Source organism: Staurois parvus, unplaced genomic scaffold, assembly GCF_062004578.1.
Source record: "Staurois parvus isolate SC_StPar_1 unplaced genomic scaffold, SC_StPar_1.0 ptg001158l, whole genome shotgun sequence".
In the NCBI taxonomy this organism is placed as follows: Eukaryota; Metazoa; Chordata; class Amphibia; order Anura; family Ranidae; genus Staurois; species Staurois parvus.
In genome coordinates, this window is record NW_028318954.1 from 815,801 (window position 1) to 832,531 (window position 16,731).

Genomic DNA, 16,731 nt, shown 5'->3' on the forward strand with positions numbered 1-16,731 from the left:
GGCGGGGCAGCGTGACGAACGTGAGAGGAGCTAGGCTCCTCTCACAGTCCGCCCTGAAGACCGGAACGGCGCGGGAACACGGCGAGATGACCGCGCGGAGCAAAGGTAAGTGAATTGACACAGGGGGGACTTGGCTTACTACTTGCTACTTACTTACTACTACTATATGAAGGGATGAATTAATATGGGGGATGAATTACTATAGGGGGGATGAATTACTATGGGGGATGAATTACTATAGGGGGGATGAATTACTATATGGGGGATGAATTACTATGGGGGATGAATTACTATATGGGGGATGAATTACTATATGGGGGATGAATTACTATATGGGGGATGAATTACTATGGGGGATGAATTACTATAAAAACTTATTGAAACTAAAAACAGTGTACCATCCTATGTATTTTCAGTTTTAAAAATGTGGCTCTCAAAATAAATTTCAATCGTGGTTTTGGCGAGATTTGGCTCAGTTGAAAAAAAAAGGTTGCCCACCACTGGTATATACCATACACCAGACTGTATAGACCAATCTATAGGAGGAACATGTATATTATACTGTTATACTGATTTATGCTGTATTATTAACACAGGTTTGTGAGCCTATAAGATTACACTGCTTAGCATGATATCAAAAATCAACAAACACAATGTAAACTGTCAAAAGGAAAGTCAGCACTTCCTATCGGTGCTCTTTTGTCACTCCCAAGCGACAAACTGCCTCTAAAAACATTGTTCATGGCAGAAACAAAACAGGAAAATAAACCAAAAGGAGGTATAACAGCAACAGACATTTTCAAACACAGTTAATTTCCTCTCCTGTACAAGAGAATGGTTGATCTAGTGCCTCCTTTTGCCTAAAATGGCAGCTAACAAGGCATGAGCCTCCAAAAAAAAAAAGCTTACACAAAAGGGTATTGTATCCACATTCTTCTGAATGTCACTAGTTGCTCTTTCACATAATTTAGGTAGAGAGCAAACAAATCCTCCAAAGGCTTCTCCTTCAATAGATATGCCCTAAAGTACCGTATTTTCCGGCGTATAAGACGACTTTTCAACCCATGAAAATCTTCTGAAAAGTCGGGGGTCGTCTTATACGCCGGTATACGGCGAGCCGGTGTCAGGGCGGCACTTTTTCGAGGGGCAGGGGTGTACAGGGGTGGGCAGAGGGGCTGCTGTACCTTACCTGGCTCCGGTCCCACGACGATCCGGTCCAGGAAGTGCGGCTGCTCCTTCTTTCAGTTCGGCCGCTCGATGGTCGCGCAGCCGCTCGGCTCCGCCTCCTCACCGGTGATTGGGCACCAGCACTGGAAAGGAACACAGGCAACCAATCACCGGCGAGGAGGCGGAGCCGAGCGGCCCCGCGAAAATCGAGCGGGCGAACTGAAAGAAGGAGCAGCCGCTCCTCTCCCCCACTGACACTAACGCTGGGGCACTATTCCTCCTCCACACTGACACCAACGATGAGGCACTGTTCCTCCCCCACTGACACCAACGATGAGGCACTGTTCCTCCCCCACTGACACCAATGATGGGGCACTATTCTCCCCACTGACACCAACGATGGGGCACTATTCCTCCTCCCCACTGATACCAATGATGGGACACTATTCCTCCCACTGACACCAATGATGGGTCGCTATTCCTCCCACTGACATCAATGATGGGGCGCAATTCCTGCCACTGATACCAATGATGGGGCGCTATTCCTCCCACTGACACCAATGATGGGGTGCTATTCCTACCACTGACACCAATGATAGAGCACTATTCCTCCCACTGACACTAATGATGGGACACTATTCCTCCCACTGACACCAATGATGGGGCACTATTCCTCCCACTGATACCAATGATGGGGCACTATTCCTCCCACTGATACCAATGATGGGGCACGATTCTTCCCACTGACACCAATGATGGGACACTATTCCTCCCACTGATACCAATGATGGGGCACGATTCTTCCCACTGACACCAATGATGGGGCACTATTCCTCCCACTGACGAATGATGGGGCACGATTCTTCCCACTGACACCAATGATGGGGCACAATTCCTCCCACTGACTAATAATGGGACACTATTCCTCACACACTGACACTAATGATGGGGCACCATCATTGGTGTCAGTGGGAGGAATAGTGTCCCATCATTGGTATCGCTGGGAGGAATAGTGCCCCATCATTGGTGTCAGTGGATAAAATAGTGCCCCATCATTGGTGTCAGTGGGAGGAGTAGTGCCCCATCATTGGTGTCAGTGGATAAAATAGTGCCCCATCATTGGTGTCAGTGGGAGGAATAGCACCCCATCATTGGAATACCATACTGAAATAGCATACCATATTGAAATCAAATCTGATGTTTTTTAATTTTTATTTGGTGTGCATTGGAAGAGGGGTAGTCTTATACGGCGAGTATAGCTCAAACCCTATATTTTAACAGGAAAAGTAGGGGGGTCGTCTTATACGCCCAGTCGTCTTATACGCCGGAAAATACGGTACATACCACAGGCTTAGTAAGCAAGAAAGTTTAAAACGCGTTTAATTTATTTCAGGTACTTATATAGAGCCGTCAATTTATGCAGCACTTTACACATATATATTGTACAGTCACATCAGTCCCTAACCCTCAAGGGCGTACAATCTAAGGTCCCTAACTTAGTCTGCTTTAAAGTTTTGGGGGGGAGGATGCCTTAAGGAAAATGTAGAGTTATACATTAAGATTTGTAACTTTATTATTAAAGCTATTGTGGTACCAGTAAAAAATATGCCATAAACATTTGTTTGGAAAAAAGATAAAAAGTACTCTTCATTGTTGTAATAAAAAATGCGGAACCTTGGAACACAGACTGCACATTGGCTTAGCAATTAGCACTCCTGCCTTGCGGCACTGGGATCCTCAATCAGTAAACTATCTGCATAGATTTTATATGTTTTTCCTGTGCTTGTGTGGGATTCCTCTGAGGTTTCCTCCCACACTCCAAAAAACTTGCTAGTAGGTTAACTGAATAAAATTTAAACGGACCACGCATCAATATTAAACATATCGTGCATATAATACAAACAATAGCATACAGCATACAGCAAGTTGCCATTAATAACGTCGCCAATGGTGAAAAAAGTGTGCGTGCTTGTGCTCCAACGTAATTAAAGTGCTTAGTTCCTTCAGTCAAATCAAAGTGCTCCACTGTGTTCAACAAGGTGACCCACATGGCCTAGAACTCACCCTTAGCCAAAGACCATCTATTTCTAGAGTGGTCTAGAACGCTTGTGGGGAATTCCCCAATATTATTATTATTATTATTACATCGAGTTTATATAGCGCCAAAGGGTTTGCTCAGCGCTGTACAATAGGGGGGGGGGGGGGACAATACATGGCACAGTACAACAATAACAAACAACGTACTAGGGGTAAGAGGGCCCTACCCAATAGAACAGTTGTCTCCAGATCTCCGCAAGTTTCCAATAGTGTAAAACCGTAAGATATTTTATTGAGGGGTAAAAAGTAAAAGAATATCAAATAACTCACAAATGAAGTGCCCATGCCTGGAACCTGGTGTACTCAGCCTTATTGCTCCTGATATATGGAAGCCACTGTACTAAGCGCTCCTCAGAGTGTGCGCTCCATAGGCCAGATGTGACGTCAGCGGAAGTTGCGTCATCAAACCTCAGTGCGTTTCGATCAAAGATTGTCTTCAGGAAGTGTAAACAAACTCATTCCTATTTATACCTGATGCTTTGCTGTACTTCTAAAGTTATTATTATATACTGCATTATATTTATATATGTTCTGTTATGACAGTGATTGTGGCACCCGTGGTCTTTGCACATCTAATTGATGGCCTCATTCTTTGAGGAGACTCACCTACTGTTATAGTGAAACATCTTCTTTTGATTATTTGTGGTGGTTATGTAAGTTATGTACCCTATATGGTTCGTTTTACCTTTACATAATTATAAAGATATTTAATAATAATTGATCATTGACAATAATTGTTAGAGAGTTGTATACTTTCCCTGAGGAAGAATTTGTGTTAATTATTCGAAATGCGTTGGATCCCAGGCTGAATAGATCTTCAATCAAACCTTAAAGTTGCAAGATGGAAATCAGCTTTGGGCGATACCACTGGATACATATTGCAACAACTACAATTTTGCAAAGTGAATAAGTTGTTAAAATTCTATTTTATATTGGTGAATATGCAGTGTTTACCTGAAATGTGAGGATTTGCCAAACAAAAGAAATTTGTTCAAATAAAATGTTGATATTTTAAATAATTTGTTTCTTTGTATATACGCCAAGGTTGCCTTAAAAATCCTATTAAATGTAAGATGTAGTTCTCTCTATTATGAAAATAAGGATGATGGCAACCGCACCCTAAGCTACAATGAATTACTTTTTATTTAATAATATAAATAATATTTCAGCTACAGTACTCTGTAGGGGAACTGGACAACCCCCAACAGTGCTGAAATGAGAGTTGATTCCAATACCATATGCAGTCTACTGCAAAGTGCAATTAGGCAGGCCATAAATGGTGTAAAATTTCTTTCCTGCAACCACAGGTCAGGGTTGATGGGGAAATCCCTCCTGCTGAGCCACTGAGTTTTCATGGCGGGGGGGAAGCTGTCCCCATCGGGGACACTAACGATATAGCCACTAGCAATAATCGCATGTAAAATCCGGGCAGGCTGGTTGAGTACATTCAGCCTGCCCATACAAGGTCTGAATGCAGAACCAGCTGAGATTCAAACCATCTATGGCCAGCTTTAGAAAAAAGACTATTTATTTATACTGGGTGTCTAATCTGCAAATACAGCGTTTTGCTATAAACTCTGTACAACGCACAAATAGAGCAGCCAGCTGGATTATGTTAAATGACAGGAATACAAATATGGAGCACTAGATATGTAAAGACGACTCACCCAGGAGCTTGACAAAGTCCTGCATATGTAAGTTTAAGGAGTGAATGGAAGGGCTGCCTGACTCATACTGCTGACTGTTCACTGTCAGGGTGGCCAAACGGCCTCCAACCCGCTCTGCTTCGTAGACATCAATCTGCACCTGAGAGCCGAACTGCTGGTGTAGGAAATGTGTGACTGCAGAGCCTCCAATACCTGCACCGACAATAGCTGGAAAACAGAGATAACATTTAACAGGTTACATTGGCAGGATCCCTTTCAGCAGTTACACCGATCAGCCATAACTTTATGGCCACTCAACGTATATTGAGTAGGTCCCTCTTTTGCGACCCATCAAGGCATGGATGCCACTAAATCTCTGAAGGTATGTTGTTTTATCTGGTGCCAAGCTGTCAGTAGCAGATCCTTTAAGTCCAGTACATCCCGTAAATGCTTAACTGGACTGAGATCTGGAGAATTTGAAGGCCAAGTTAACACCTCGAGCATGCTGTATTCCCCAAACCATTCTTGAATACATTTTTCAATGTGGCAGGATGCATTAACCTGCTAAAAGAGGCCACTGCTATCAGGAAATACTGTTTCCATGATGGGGGGGGCGTTGATCAGCAACAATATTTAGGTAGTCGGGTCAGCATGGGCACCCTGACCGATCTGCAGCTACGCAGTCCCATATACAACAAACTGTGATGCCCACTTTTTCTGCTTTCACACATGAACTTCAGGGACAACATGTTCACTTGCTGCTTAATATATCATATGTACTGAATACATTGTAACAAGATAATGAATGTTATTCACTTAAGCCGTCAGTGGTCATAAACCCATGGCTGATCGGTGTACATCTCCAGGTAGATATGCATGCCACAAGTGAATACAGCTCTGTAATCAATAATATATTTTTGTATTCATTTTATAATTACAGCATTTGAACTGGTATCAGTCTCTTGAAATCCCTGTATAGCACAGCTCAGACTGGATGAGAGTGAGACAACACATGAAGACAGGAAATCAGTTGATGTGCTGACAAGGAGCATGCTTATAGGAGGAGAAAACAGAGTGACAGAGAAATGAGCTAATATGTCTGCTGGTTCTCCTTTCACGGTCTTGTCACAGGCTGGCCCTGCAACTGTTACCTAGCTGCAACAGAAATAAGAAAATCAGGTCTCCTGTCCTATCACACAGGGTTGTACTGTGTAAATTTCAGAACTGGATGGACAGAAACACAAATCTTTTAACAAGAAAAACAGCTCGTTTATGCGCATTTCATCTGTGTATTCAGTTGTTTGCTTGGAGTCCCGTTTTACCATGCTGTACTCCCTTTTGATTTGTTTAAGCCGACCACAAAAAAAAATACCGAACGCAGCAGACTGCTGTCAGCACCAATGATAGCCACCTGTTTAAAAAATATAATGGAAACTTCACAGTGTCCTTTAACCACTAGCCTACAGGGCACTTATACCCCCTTCCTGCCCAGGTCAATTTCCAGCTTTCAGTGCTGTTGCACTTTGAATGACAATTGCGCAGAGCATGCAAAACTGTACCCATATGAAATTTTTATCATTTTTTTGTGACAGATAGAGATTTATTTTGGTGGTATTTAATCACCTGTGGGTTTTTTATTTTTTCTCAAACAAACCAAAAACCACTGAAAATTTTGAAAAAAAAAAAAGAAAAAAAAGTTTTTGTTAAAAATTTGTGTAAATAAAGTGATTTTTCTCCTTCACTGATGTGCGCTGAGGCTGCAGTGATGGGCACTGATGGACACTCATAGGTGGCATTGATGAGGAGCCACTGGTAGGTGGCACTGATGGGCATTGACAGGCATCACTAATGGGCACTGAAAGGCAGCACTCATATATGGCACTGATAGGCGGCACTGATGGACACTGATAGGCGGCACTGATAGACGACACTGACTGGCACTGATAGACGACACTGAAAGGCAGCTCAGATGGGCACTGATGGGCACTTAAATGTGGCACTGATGGGCACTGAAATGTGGCATTGATGAGCACTGAGAGCTGGCACTGATGGACACTGACAGGTGGCGCTGCTGGGGCTACACAGATCATCAGGGCACACTGATCATCAGTGCTCTGATGATCTGTGTAAATGTCCCCTCCGAGGAATACCGATTACCGGCTCTCCTCTCCTCATGAGCTGTCAGTGTGACAGCTCGTGAGGAGAGAAATGCCAATAACCGACATTTCTCTGTTTACATGTGATCCAATGTGTCCAATCACAGCTGATCACATGACCGAGCCGACATCTTCGGCTCTTTCCGTGGATCGGTGATCCGCTGTGTCCGAGGGACATAGCGCACCGCCGATCGCCGCACTGCACGCTCTCGGAGCCATATGACGTCCTCCCAGAACGTTATTAGCATTTTTTTTTGCTCCTAGATGCTAAAGTGTGTTATCCTATATGCCCAAGCACATTACATTAGCTTATTTAGTCTTCAGTCCAAATCTAGTGATACAAGAAAGTTACTGACCACTGGCAAACATATTAGCCCTGAAGTGTTTAACCAGAGCAATCAGAAGTCCAATACCAGTAGGCATTAACAAGCAATCAGTAAACACAAGTGTGTGTCTATGCAACCTTTGCATGGAGCCTAGAAGTCTGACAATTAAATGATGCATGATCCACATTTTATGTTTCTAGTTCAGTCTAGGGGTGGGTTATTGCCCAAATATAAGCACAGAAAATCCTGAATACACCACAGCAGAGCCCGCTAGGCTGTCACCTCCCCTTGCTGAAAATAAAAGGAGAGTGTGATTCTTGGTGAACATGGAGTAAGCAGGCCCCAGTAGCCTTGCACATGCACAAGTGTAATATAAATGTAGGAAAGTGTTAACAGGTTGCAGCCTCTGCTGATCACTCTGCTCTGCATATTGACAGGTGTCAAAGCCTCTGCCTCCAAATTCCCACATTTACCGCATTCCCACATTCAACGAGAGGACATTCTCCTAATGGTAACCCCACACTGTGACTATCCAAAGTATGAGTATGGTTGGAAGGAGAGTAATAGAAAAAAAGACTCCAACCAACCTACCTTGGAGCCATCTGCCAGATTCACAGCAGCTGTCAATGTAGAATCAGACTGCATTGTGAGGCCTTGCTAACCAGATAAAGTCTGCTGTAATACTCCTGGGAAGATCCAGGCCATCTACTGCTCCATCCCCCACCCCTTTGCACTTTCTCTCTGTTGTCTGTGGATGCTGCTACCAGGGTAAACTCACAAACCCACCACATTGCTATCCATTCAGGGGGACCTTCAGCATAGCAGGCTGCATTCTGTCCTAGCCTATGCCACCATAGCTCACCTGTCTCAGCAGAGATGCCCCCCGTCCCCTCATCTGGAAGTAGTCATGGACTCTCGTTAACCCTGCTCCAACATCACTGATCCCCAAGGGGGTGAAGTATGAACCTAATCCAGCCATGCAGTTTTCCCTCCAAAAGATTGGGGGAAGCCAGCGGCAACGCTCCATCCATACCAATCAACAGCAAACATCAGCAGCTCGGTCAGCCACCGAGGACTTGGAGCCTGACCAAATGTGAGTAAGGGAGGGCTCCACTCGAGACTCAGTGCACAAGGGGATAGCTGCCTCTCCTCCAGCGGAGAAGGAACCTTGGGGAAAACCAAAAAGGTAATGGAGAGGAAAGGTCCCACAACTAGAATACTTACAAGAGTAGCCTAGAAAACCCCAGATATGCAACCCCTCCAAGACCCTGGAATCAAGGGGAAGCATGTACTAAGGAGGCCCCTGCAACTAGCACGAAGGCCTGAGGTAAAATAACAAACCATTCTGATGTTCTTGCTAGGCTGGAGGAAACACAAATACTGAGAACTCTAGGTGACTGTGATCTTATCTGGTTGTGCATTCAATGTTTTCTGTTTTAGGTTTGCCGAGACTCTCTCTCTGATGTGCTGTCCTGAAAGATGAATTGGGAAAAATAGTAAATGCACATTTTTGCAGGTTAAAAAATGTACATTTATTATTTTTTTATTAGGAGCCTGTAAAGCATCAGGCTCCTGAAGACTGCTAGTGTATCTGTCTGCTCATACCTTGTATGGGCAGGCAGTTACACACTGATAGGAAGAGACAATAGACCACCTAGAGCGCTCAACAGCCCCCTGGTAGAACTACAATGCATCCATAAAGTATTCACAGCGCTTAACGTTTGCCACATTTTGTTATGTTACAGCCTTATTTCAAAAATGGATTACATTTATTTTTTCCTCAACATTCTACAAACAATACCGCATAATGACAACCTGAAAGAAGTTCGTTTTGAAATCTTTGCAATTTATTAAAAATAAAAAAACCACATGTACACAAATATTCACAGCCTTTGCCATACACTCAAAATTGAGCTCTAGTGCATCCTGTTCTCATTGATCGTCCTTGAGATGTTTCCACAACTTGATTGGAGTCCACCTGTGGGAAATTCAGTTGACTGGACATGAATAGGAAAGGCATAAACCTGTCTATATAAGGTCCCACAGTTAACAGTGCATGTCAGAGCACAAACCAAGCCACGAAGTCCAAGGAATTGTCCATAGACCTCTGAGACAGGATTGTATCAAGGCACAGATCTGGGGAAGGGTACAGAAAAATTTCTGCAGCCTTGAAGGTCCCAATGAGCTCAGTGGCCTCCATCATCCGTAAATGGAAGAAGTTTGGAACCACCAGGAATCTTCCTAGAGCGGGCCACCCGGCCAAAATGAGCTTTTGAGGGAGGAGAGCCTTAGCCAGGGAGGTAACCAAGCACACGATGGTCACTCTGAAAGAGCTCCAGCGTTTCTCTGTGGAGAGAGGAGAACCTTCCAGAAGAACAACCATCTCTGCAGCACTCCACCAATCAGGCCTGTATGGTAGAGTGGCCAGACGGAAGCCACTCCTCGGTAAAAGGCAAATGATAGCCCGCCTGGAGTTTGCCAAAAGGCACCTGAGGGACTCTGACCATGAGAAACAAAACTCTCTGGTCTGATGAAACATAGATTGAACTCTTTGGCCTGAATGCCAAGTGTCATATCTGGAGGAAACCAGGCACCGCTCACCATCTGGCCAATACCATCCCTAGAGTGAAGCATGTTGGTGGCAGCAACATGCTGTGAGGAAGTTTTTCAGCTGCAGGAACTGGGAGACTAGTCAGGATTGAAGGAAAGAATAATGCAAAAATGTACAGAGACATCCTTGATGAAAACCTGTTCCAGAGCGCTCTGGACCTTAGACTGGGGCGACGGTTCATCTTCCAACAGGACAACGACCCTAAGCACACAGCCCACATAACAAAGGAGTGGCTACAGGCCAACTCTGTGAATGTCCTGGAGTGGCCCAGCCAGAGCCCACACTTAAAACTGATTGAACATCTCTAGAGAGATCTGAAAATGGCTGTGCACCGTTGCTCCCCATCCAACCTGATGTAGCTTGAGAGGTACTGCAAAGAAGAATGGGAGAAATTGCCCAAAAAATAGGTGTGCCAAGCTTGTAGCATCACACTCAAAACAACTTGAGGCTGTAATTGGTGCTAAAGGTGCTTCACAAATGTATTGAGCAAATGCGGTGAATACTTATGTACATGTGTTTTCTTTCGTTTTTTATTTTTAAGAAATTGCAAAGATTTCAAAACTAACTTCTATCATGGTGTCATTATGGGGAATGGTTTGTAGAATGTTGAGGAAAAAAATGAATTTAATTCATTTTGGAATAAGGCTGTAACATAACAAAATGTGGCAAAAGTTAAGCACTGTGAATACTTTCTGAATGCGATGTACAAGCCGTCAGCAAAGCCTATCAGTACTTGTAGTTCTCCCATTCACAGAACTCTGTGAATAAATGAAACGGCTGGGTGGAGCACCGCACATCCACATTTGTTTTTTAAACTGTGACATCAGGTGCAGAGAGAAGATCCACAGCCCTTCTGTTAGAACAGTGGATTGGGGGTGCATGTTACAAAAGGTGAACTTATTCTTTAAATACTAGTCTACCATGCCATTTATAAAACGTATCACACAAGGTGCAGTGTGGGAACACGTGTAAAAAACATGCATTTTCCCGCACCACCCCCAAAAAGGTGCTGCCTTTTGCAGACACACGCAAGTGTCATTAACCACTTGCCCTCTGGAAGATTTACCCCCCCCCCCCCCCCCCTGACCAGGCCATTTTCTTGCGATACAGTGCTGCGTTACTTTAACTGACAACTGCACGGTCATGCAAAGCTGTACCTGAACTTTTGAAATGTATGTCCTTTTTTTCCCCCAGAGCTTTCTTTTGTTGGTATTTGATCAGCTCTGCAGTTTTTTACTTTTTGCATTATAAACAAAAAAAGACCAACAATTCTGAAAAAAAAAATATATATATATATTTTCTACTATAAAACATTTCTAATTAAAAATCTAATTTCTTCATAAATTTAGGCCAAAATGTATTCTGCTACATATTTTATGTTAATATACATTCATTTGATTTTTTTTTTTTTTTTATTTGTTTTTAGTGTCTACTAACTATGGGGCATATACTGGAATTTTTTTATTTCTTTTTAATACTAGTAATGGTGGCGATCAGTGACTTATAGTGGGGCTGCGATATTGCGGCCGACATTTTTAAACTGACACTTTCTGGAAACCAGTGACACTAATGCAGTGATCAGTGCTAAAAATATACACTAATTACTGTACTAAAGACACTGGTTGGGAAGGGGTTAACATCTAGGGTGATCAAAGGGTTAAGTGTGTGCCTAGCTATGCGCTTGGTGTACACTAGATGATGCTGGTACAAGAAGAAATGATGGATCGTGTTCCCAGCTCTGCAAAGACACACGATCGATCACTCCCTCCTGTCACAACAGAGCTGTGTCCATGTGAACATAGGAACAGCTCTGTTATTCCTCCCTGTCCGACGATCTGCGGTTCGCCAGGACTCACAGATTGGCTTCTACTGTGATAGTTCACAGCAAAAGCGATCCACTGCGCACGCGCCCCCCGTGAGGCAGAGCTGCAAAATAACGTATATAAATGTGATTATGCACAGAAGCACCTCTCTGTAGCAGTAAAACTCCTTTAGGGCGGGGGTGAAGTGGTTAATTCTTAATGGGCATCCTCACTCAACTACTGAATACAAACTGGTTCATGCCCATCAAAACTTGTGGTACCGAAGTACCATGTGATTTGGTGAGGCGATATAAAAAATTGTGCCTGCACATTTCGGGAGGGTTAAAATCCGTCGTTTTTTGTTTTTTTTTCCATCTGTGGCCCATTGCAGAGATTTCACTTCCTGTCTCATAGCCAAACAGGAAGTGAGGGAAAACCCCTGCAAATGATGGGAATCCCTTGACCAACCATGTCACCAGAACTATTGTCCCCATTAGGTTTCCCCTCTATTATTTTTCTGGGACAACCCAAAATTTGGGATTACTTTCCACTTTCAATGATAACAGTAAACATGACAAATACAGAGGGTGAATCTAGCAATAAAAGAGAACAGTCAGCAATAAAACTGACAGGTTTTCTAATCCCTTTACACTCTATCCAAAACTAAAAAAAAAAAACATTTTTCATTTAGTTATACTTTAAAGCTAAAGTTTAAGTATGGACTCTTTTCCATAGTTACATTGGCCCAGTTTGGAAGTTTGGACTAAGGCTGGCCATACACTATACAATTTTCTGTCCAATTTCCTTTAGATTTACCTTCAACTATATAGTGCAAGAGCTTGCCTAAATTGGATACAATTGAAAGTGTTGTTTAGGTTTGTTCTCATATTGTATGGTTTTTGCAAAATCTAAACCAAAAATCTCAAGAAAATTGTATAATGCCAGGCTCAGTGTGTATGTGCACTAGCTGGAAGATCCCTTTTGGCAGCTGAAAATCACTGAAGCAGACCCAGCTAGTACAGTGATTGCTGGGCTGAGTTAATCAGTTCAGTCACATTTTTTCCAAGAAAAACCGGATCAGTTCACAGCAGTTTTTTATCAGTTCACATCCATTTTTCATCTGTTTACATCTGTTTTTCATTCGTTCCGTTTTTTTTGTTAAAAAAAAAACGGATGTTAATGGATGCGGACATTAACCGCTTTCCCGCCGCCCTATAGCAGATACACTGCTTCTGTATATACATGTGATTTTGCATTTCCAGGTAGAGGGAGCACGCGCCCGACCCGTGCCGCTATTTGTGGCCTTGGCCGTCAATCACCGGGTCCTGGCCAGTGATTACTCACTGGCACCCGGTGATCGCAGAGTATTACTGACTGGGGAGAGACCTGTATGTAAACAATACAGTTCTCTCCCCTGTCAGCTCCTGCACACTTTGCATGGCTCTGCTAGCAATGTGCTTACAGTTGAAAGCACAGACACAGCCCACAGTAAAACAGCACACAGTTAACCCTTTGATCACCCCCACATGTTAACCCCTTCCTGCCCAGTGCCATTAGTAGTGTCAGTGCTTTCTATTAGCACCGATCACTGAATTGGTGTCACTGGAGATGTCAGTGACACCAAGTCAGTTCCCCCCAGTGTCAGAATGCCAGCCGCAGTCTCATTATAAATTGCAGATCGCAGACATTAATAGTAAGAATTAAAAAAAAAAAAATCCCAATATATAGTATCTCACAGAAGTGAATACACCCTTCACATTTTTGTAAATATTTTATTCTGTCTTTTTCATGTGACAACACTGAAGAAATGACACTACAATGTAAAGTAGTGAGTGTGCAGCTTGTATAACAGTGTAAATTTGCTGTCCCCTCAAAATAACTCAACACACAGCCATTAATGTCTAAACCGCTGGCAACAAAAATGAGTACACCCCTAAGTGACCATGTCCAAATTGGGCCCAAAGTGTCAACATTTTGTGTGGCCACCATTATTTTCCAGCACTGCCTTAACCCTCGTGGGCATGGAGTTCACCAGAGCTTCACAGGTTGCCACTGGACTCCTCTTCCACTCCTCCATGACGACATCACGGAGCTGGTGGATGTTAGAGACCTTGCGCTCCTCCACCTTCCATTTGAGGATGCCCCACAGATGCTCAATAGGTTTTAGGTCTGGAGACATGCTTGGCCAGTCCATCACCTTTACCCTCAGCTTCTTTAGTAAGGTAGTGGTCATCTTGGAGGTATGTTTGGGTTCGTTATGTTGGAATACTGCCCTGCGGCCCAGTCGCTGAAGGGAGGGGATCATGCTGTGCTTCAGTATGTCACAGTACATGTTGGCATTCATGGTTCCCTCAATGAACTGTAGCTCCCCAGTGCCAGCAGCACTCATGCAGCCCCAGACCATGACACTCCCACCACCATGCTTGACTGTAGGCAAGACACACTTGTCTAAGTACGCCTCACCTGGTTGGAACCACACATGCTTGACACCATCTGAACCAAAAAAGTTTATCTTGGTCTCATCAGACCACAGTACATGGTTCCAGTAATCCATGTCCTTAGTCTGCTTGTCTTCAGCAAACTGTTTGCAGGCTTTCTTAGGCATCACAAAGTTGTTACATGAAAATATAGAATAAAATATTTGAGGGGTGTACTCACTTCGGGGAGATACTGTATATATGTGATTTGCATTACCGGGTGGGGGGGTGCACACGCACGCCACCATTGGTGGCTAGGGATGTCAATCACTGGGTCCTGGCCAGCGATTCCTTGCTGACATGCGACGATCGATCGTCAGTGAAAGCTGACAGGGGAGAGACCTGTGTGTAAACAACACAGGTGTCTCTCTTGTCAGCATGGACGTGCTGCTTTGTATTTCTCTGCACAGCAGAGATACAAAAGAGGATGTCTCCTTAGTAAAACACACACAGCACAGTTAACCCTTTGTTCGCCCAAGATGTTAACCCCTTCCTGCCCAGTGTCATTAGTACAGTGTCAGTACTTTTTATGAGCACTGATCACTTTATTAGTGTCACTGGGGATGTCAGTGGCAGTTAGTTCCCCCCCAGTGTCAGAATGCCCGCTGCAGTCCACTATAAGTTGCTGATTGCTGCCATTACTAGTAAAAATTCCAGTATATATACCGCCATTTGTGAACGCTATAACTTAAACGTAAACCAATTAACTTACGTGTATTGGGATTTAGTTTATCAAAGACATGTAGCAGAATACATTTTGGCCGAAATTTATGACAAAATGTGATTTTTTTTATTGGATATGTTTTATAGCAAAAACTAAAAAAAAGGTGTCAAAATTTCTTTTTTTTTTGTTTATAGCACAATAAAAAACGCAGAGTTGATCAAATACCACCAAAAGAAAGCTCTATTTGTTTGGAAAAACGACATGTTATTTATGTACAGCATTGCATGACCGCGCAATTGTCAGTTAATGTAACGCAGCGCCGTATTGCAAAAATTGGCCTGGTCAGGAAGGGGGGGGGGGGTAAATCTTCCAGAGGACACGTGGTTAACCCTTGCAGTGAGGGAAGGCTTCACTACCCGGAGTTGGGCACACAGATGTTGCCAGCCCGTGTAGAAGATTCGTCCTGTGCAGGTGAATCACCAGGCCTAGAGCTTCAGCATCATACTGGACAGTGCAATCACTGCCTGCATCCCAATGGAGATCAATCCACTCTTTAAGTACCAGGCACTTAACAGGTACACATCCTGCAGTCCACTCATCACGATGATGGCAGTGGGGACAAATCACATTTCTAGGCACAGGGGGAATAATACAAACAGCCAAGCAGGGAGATGGTGTCTGCTGATGGTGGGTTGAAAGCAAGCTCCATATGTGAGGTCCCCTGCAATGGAGATGAATACAGCGAGCAGTGCGGTGTATGGGATTAGAAAGGCACGCCTGTGTCCTCCCCTTTACCTATCCTGCCAGGCGAATCTGGGGGCCCCGACTGGCCGGCACACAGCTGGTACAGCATAACACACAACAGGATGATCGGGGCCATGCTGCTGCAGAGGATGCGACGAGGAAGCTGCACTCTATCCTGCCTGACCAATCAGCGAAGAGAACGGGAGACTGGGACTTCCGTAGACCCGAGGCTTGGAACGCAAGCAGCGCCGTGAGCACTAGTACGCAGGCGCATTACGTACTCTTGCTTCTAAACAGGTGTTCTTAGTGAAGGGCTCGCTTTCCTTATATGCATGGTGTGCCCATAAATATGAACTATATGCTATTAGAAACCAGTGAGACATTAAATATAGAGCTTGCTAATGGCCACCCTGCAGGTTTAACCACTAGCCTACAGGGCAATTCTACCCCCTTCCTGCCCAGGACAATTTCCAGCTTTCAGCGCTGTTGCCCTTTGAATGACAATTGCGCGGTCATGCAACACTGTACCCATATGACATTTTTTATCATTTTTTGTGACAGACAGAGCTTTCTTTTGGTGGTATTTATTCACCTCTCGGTTTTTTTATTTTTTCTTAAATCAAAAACCACTGAAAATCTTGGGAAAAAAAAGTTTTTTCTTCGATTTTTGTTATAAAATTTTGTAAATAAATGATTTTTCTCCTTCACTGATGTGCGCTAATGAGGCTGTACTGATGGGCGCTGATAGGCTGCACTGATGGACACTGATAGGTGGCACTGATGGGCACTGATGAGGAGGCACTGGTAGGTGGCACTGATGGACATTGACAGGCATCACTGATGGGCACTGAAAGGCAGCACTCATATATGGCACTGATAGGCGGCACTGGCTGGCACTGATAGGCGGCACTGACTGGCACTGTTAGGTGGCACTGACTGGCAGTGTTAGGCGGCACTGATAGGCAGCACTGACGGGCACTGATAGGCGGCACTCATGCACACTGATAGGCAGCACTGACTGGCACTGATTGGCAGCAATGA

At 44.0% G+C, this 16,731-nt stretch overlaps 1 protein-coding gene across 1 annotated transcript in view; it reads right to left on the minus strand.

Annotated features, from left to right (window-relative positions):
• Positions 1–15,899, minus strand: part of PCYOX1L (prenylcysteine oxidase 1 like) — a 47,147-nt gene extending 31,248 nt beyond the window's left edge. The window contains exons 1-2 of the mRNA XM_089659450.1: positions 15,742–15,899; positions 4,932–5,138 (exon numbers count right to left, since the gene is read on the minus strand). Of these exons, the coding sequence (XP_089515576.1) occupies positions 4,932–5,138; positions 15,742–15,826 (292 nt within the window). The 5' untranslated portion in view covers positions 15,827–15,899. The remainder of the gene's footprint in view (positions 1–4,931; positions 5,139–15,741) is intronic.
• Between the last annotated feature and the right edge of the window lie 832 nt (positions 15,900–16,731).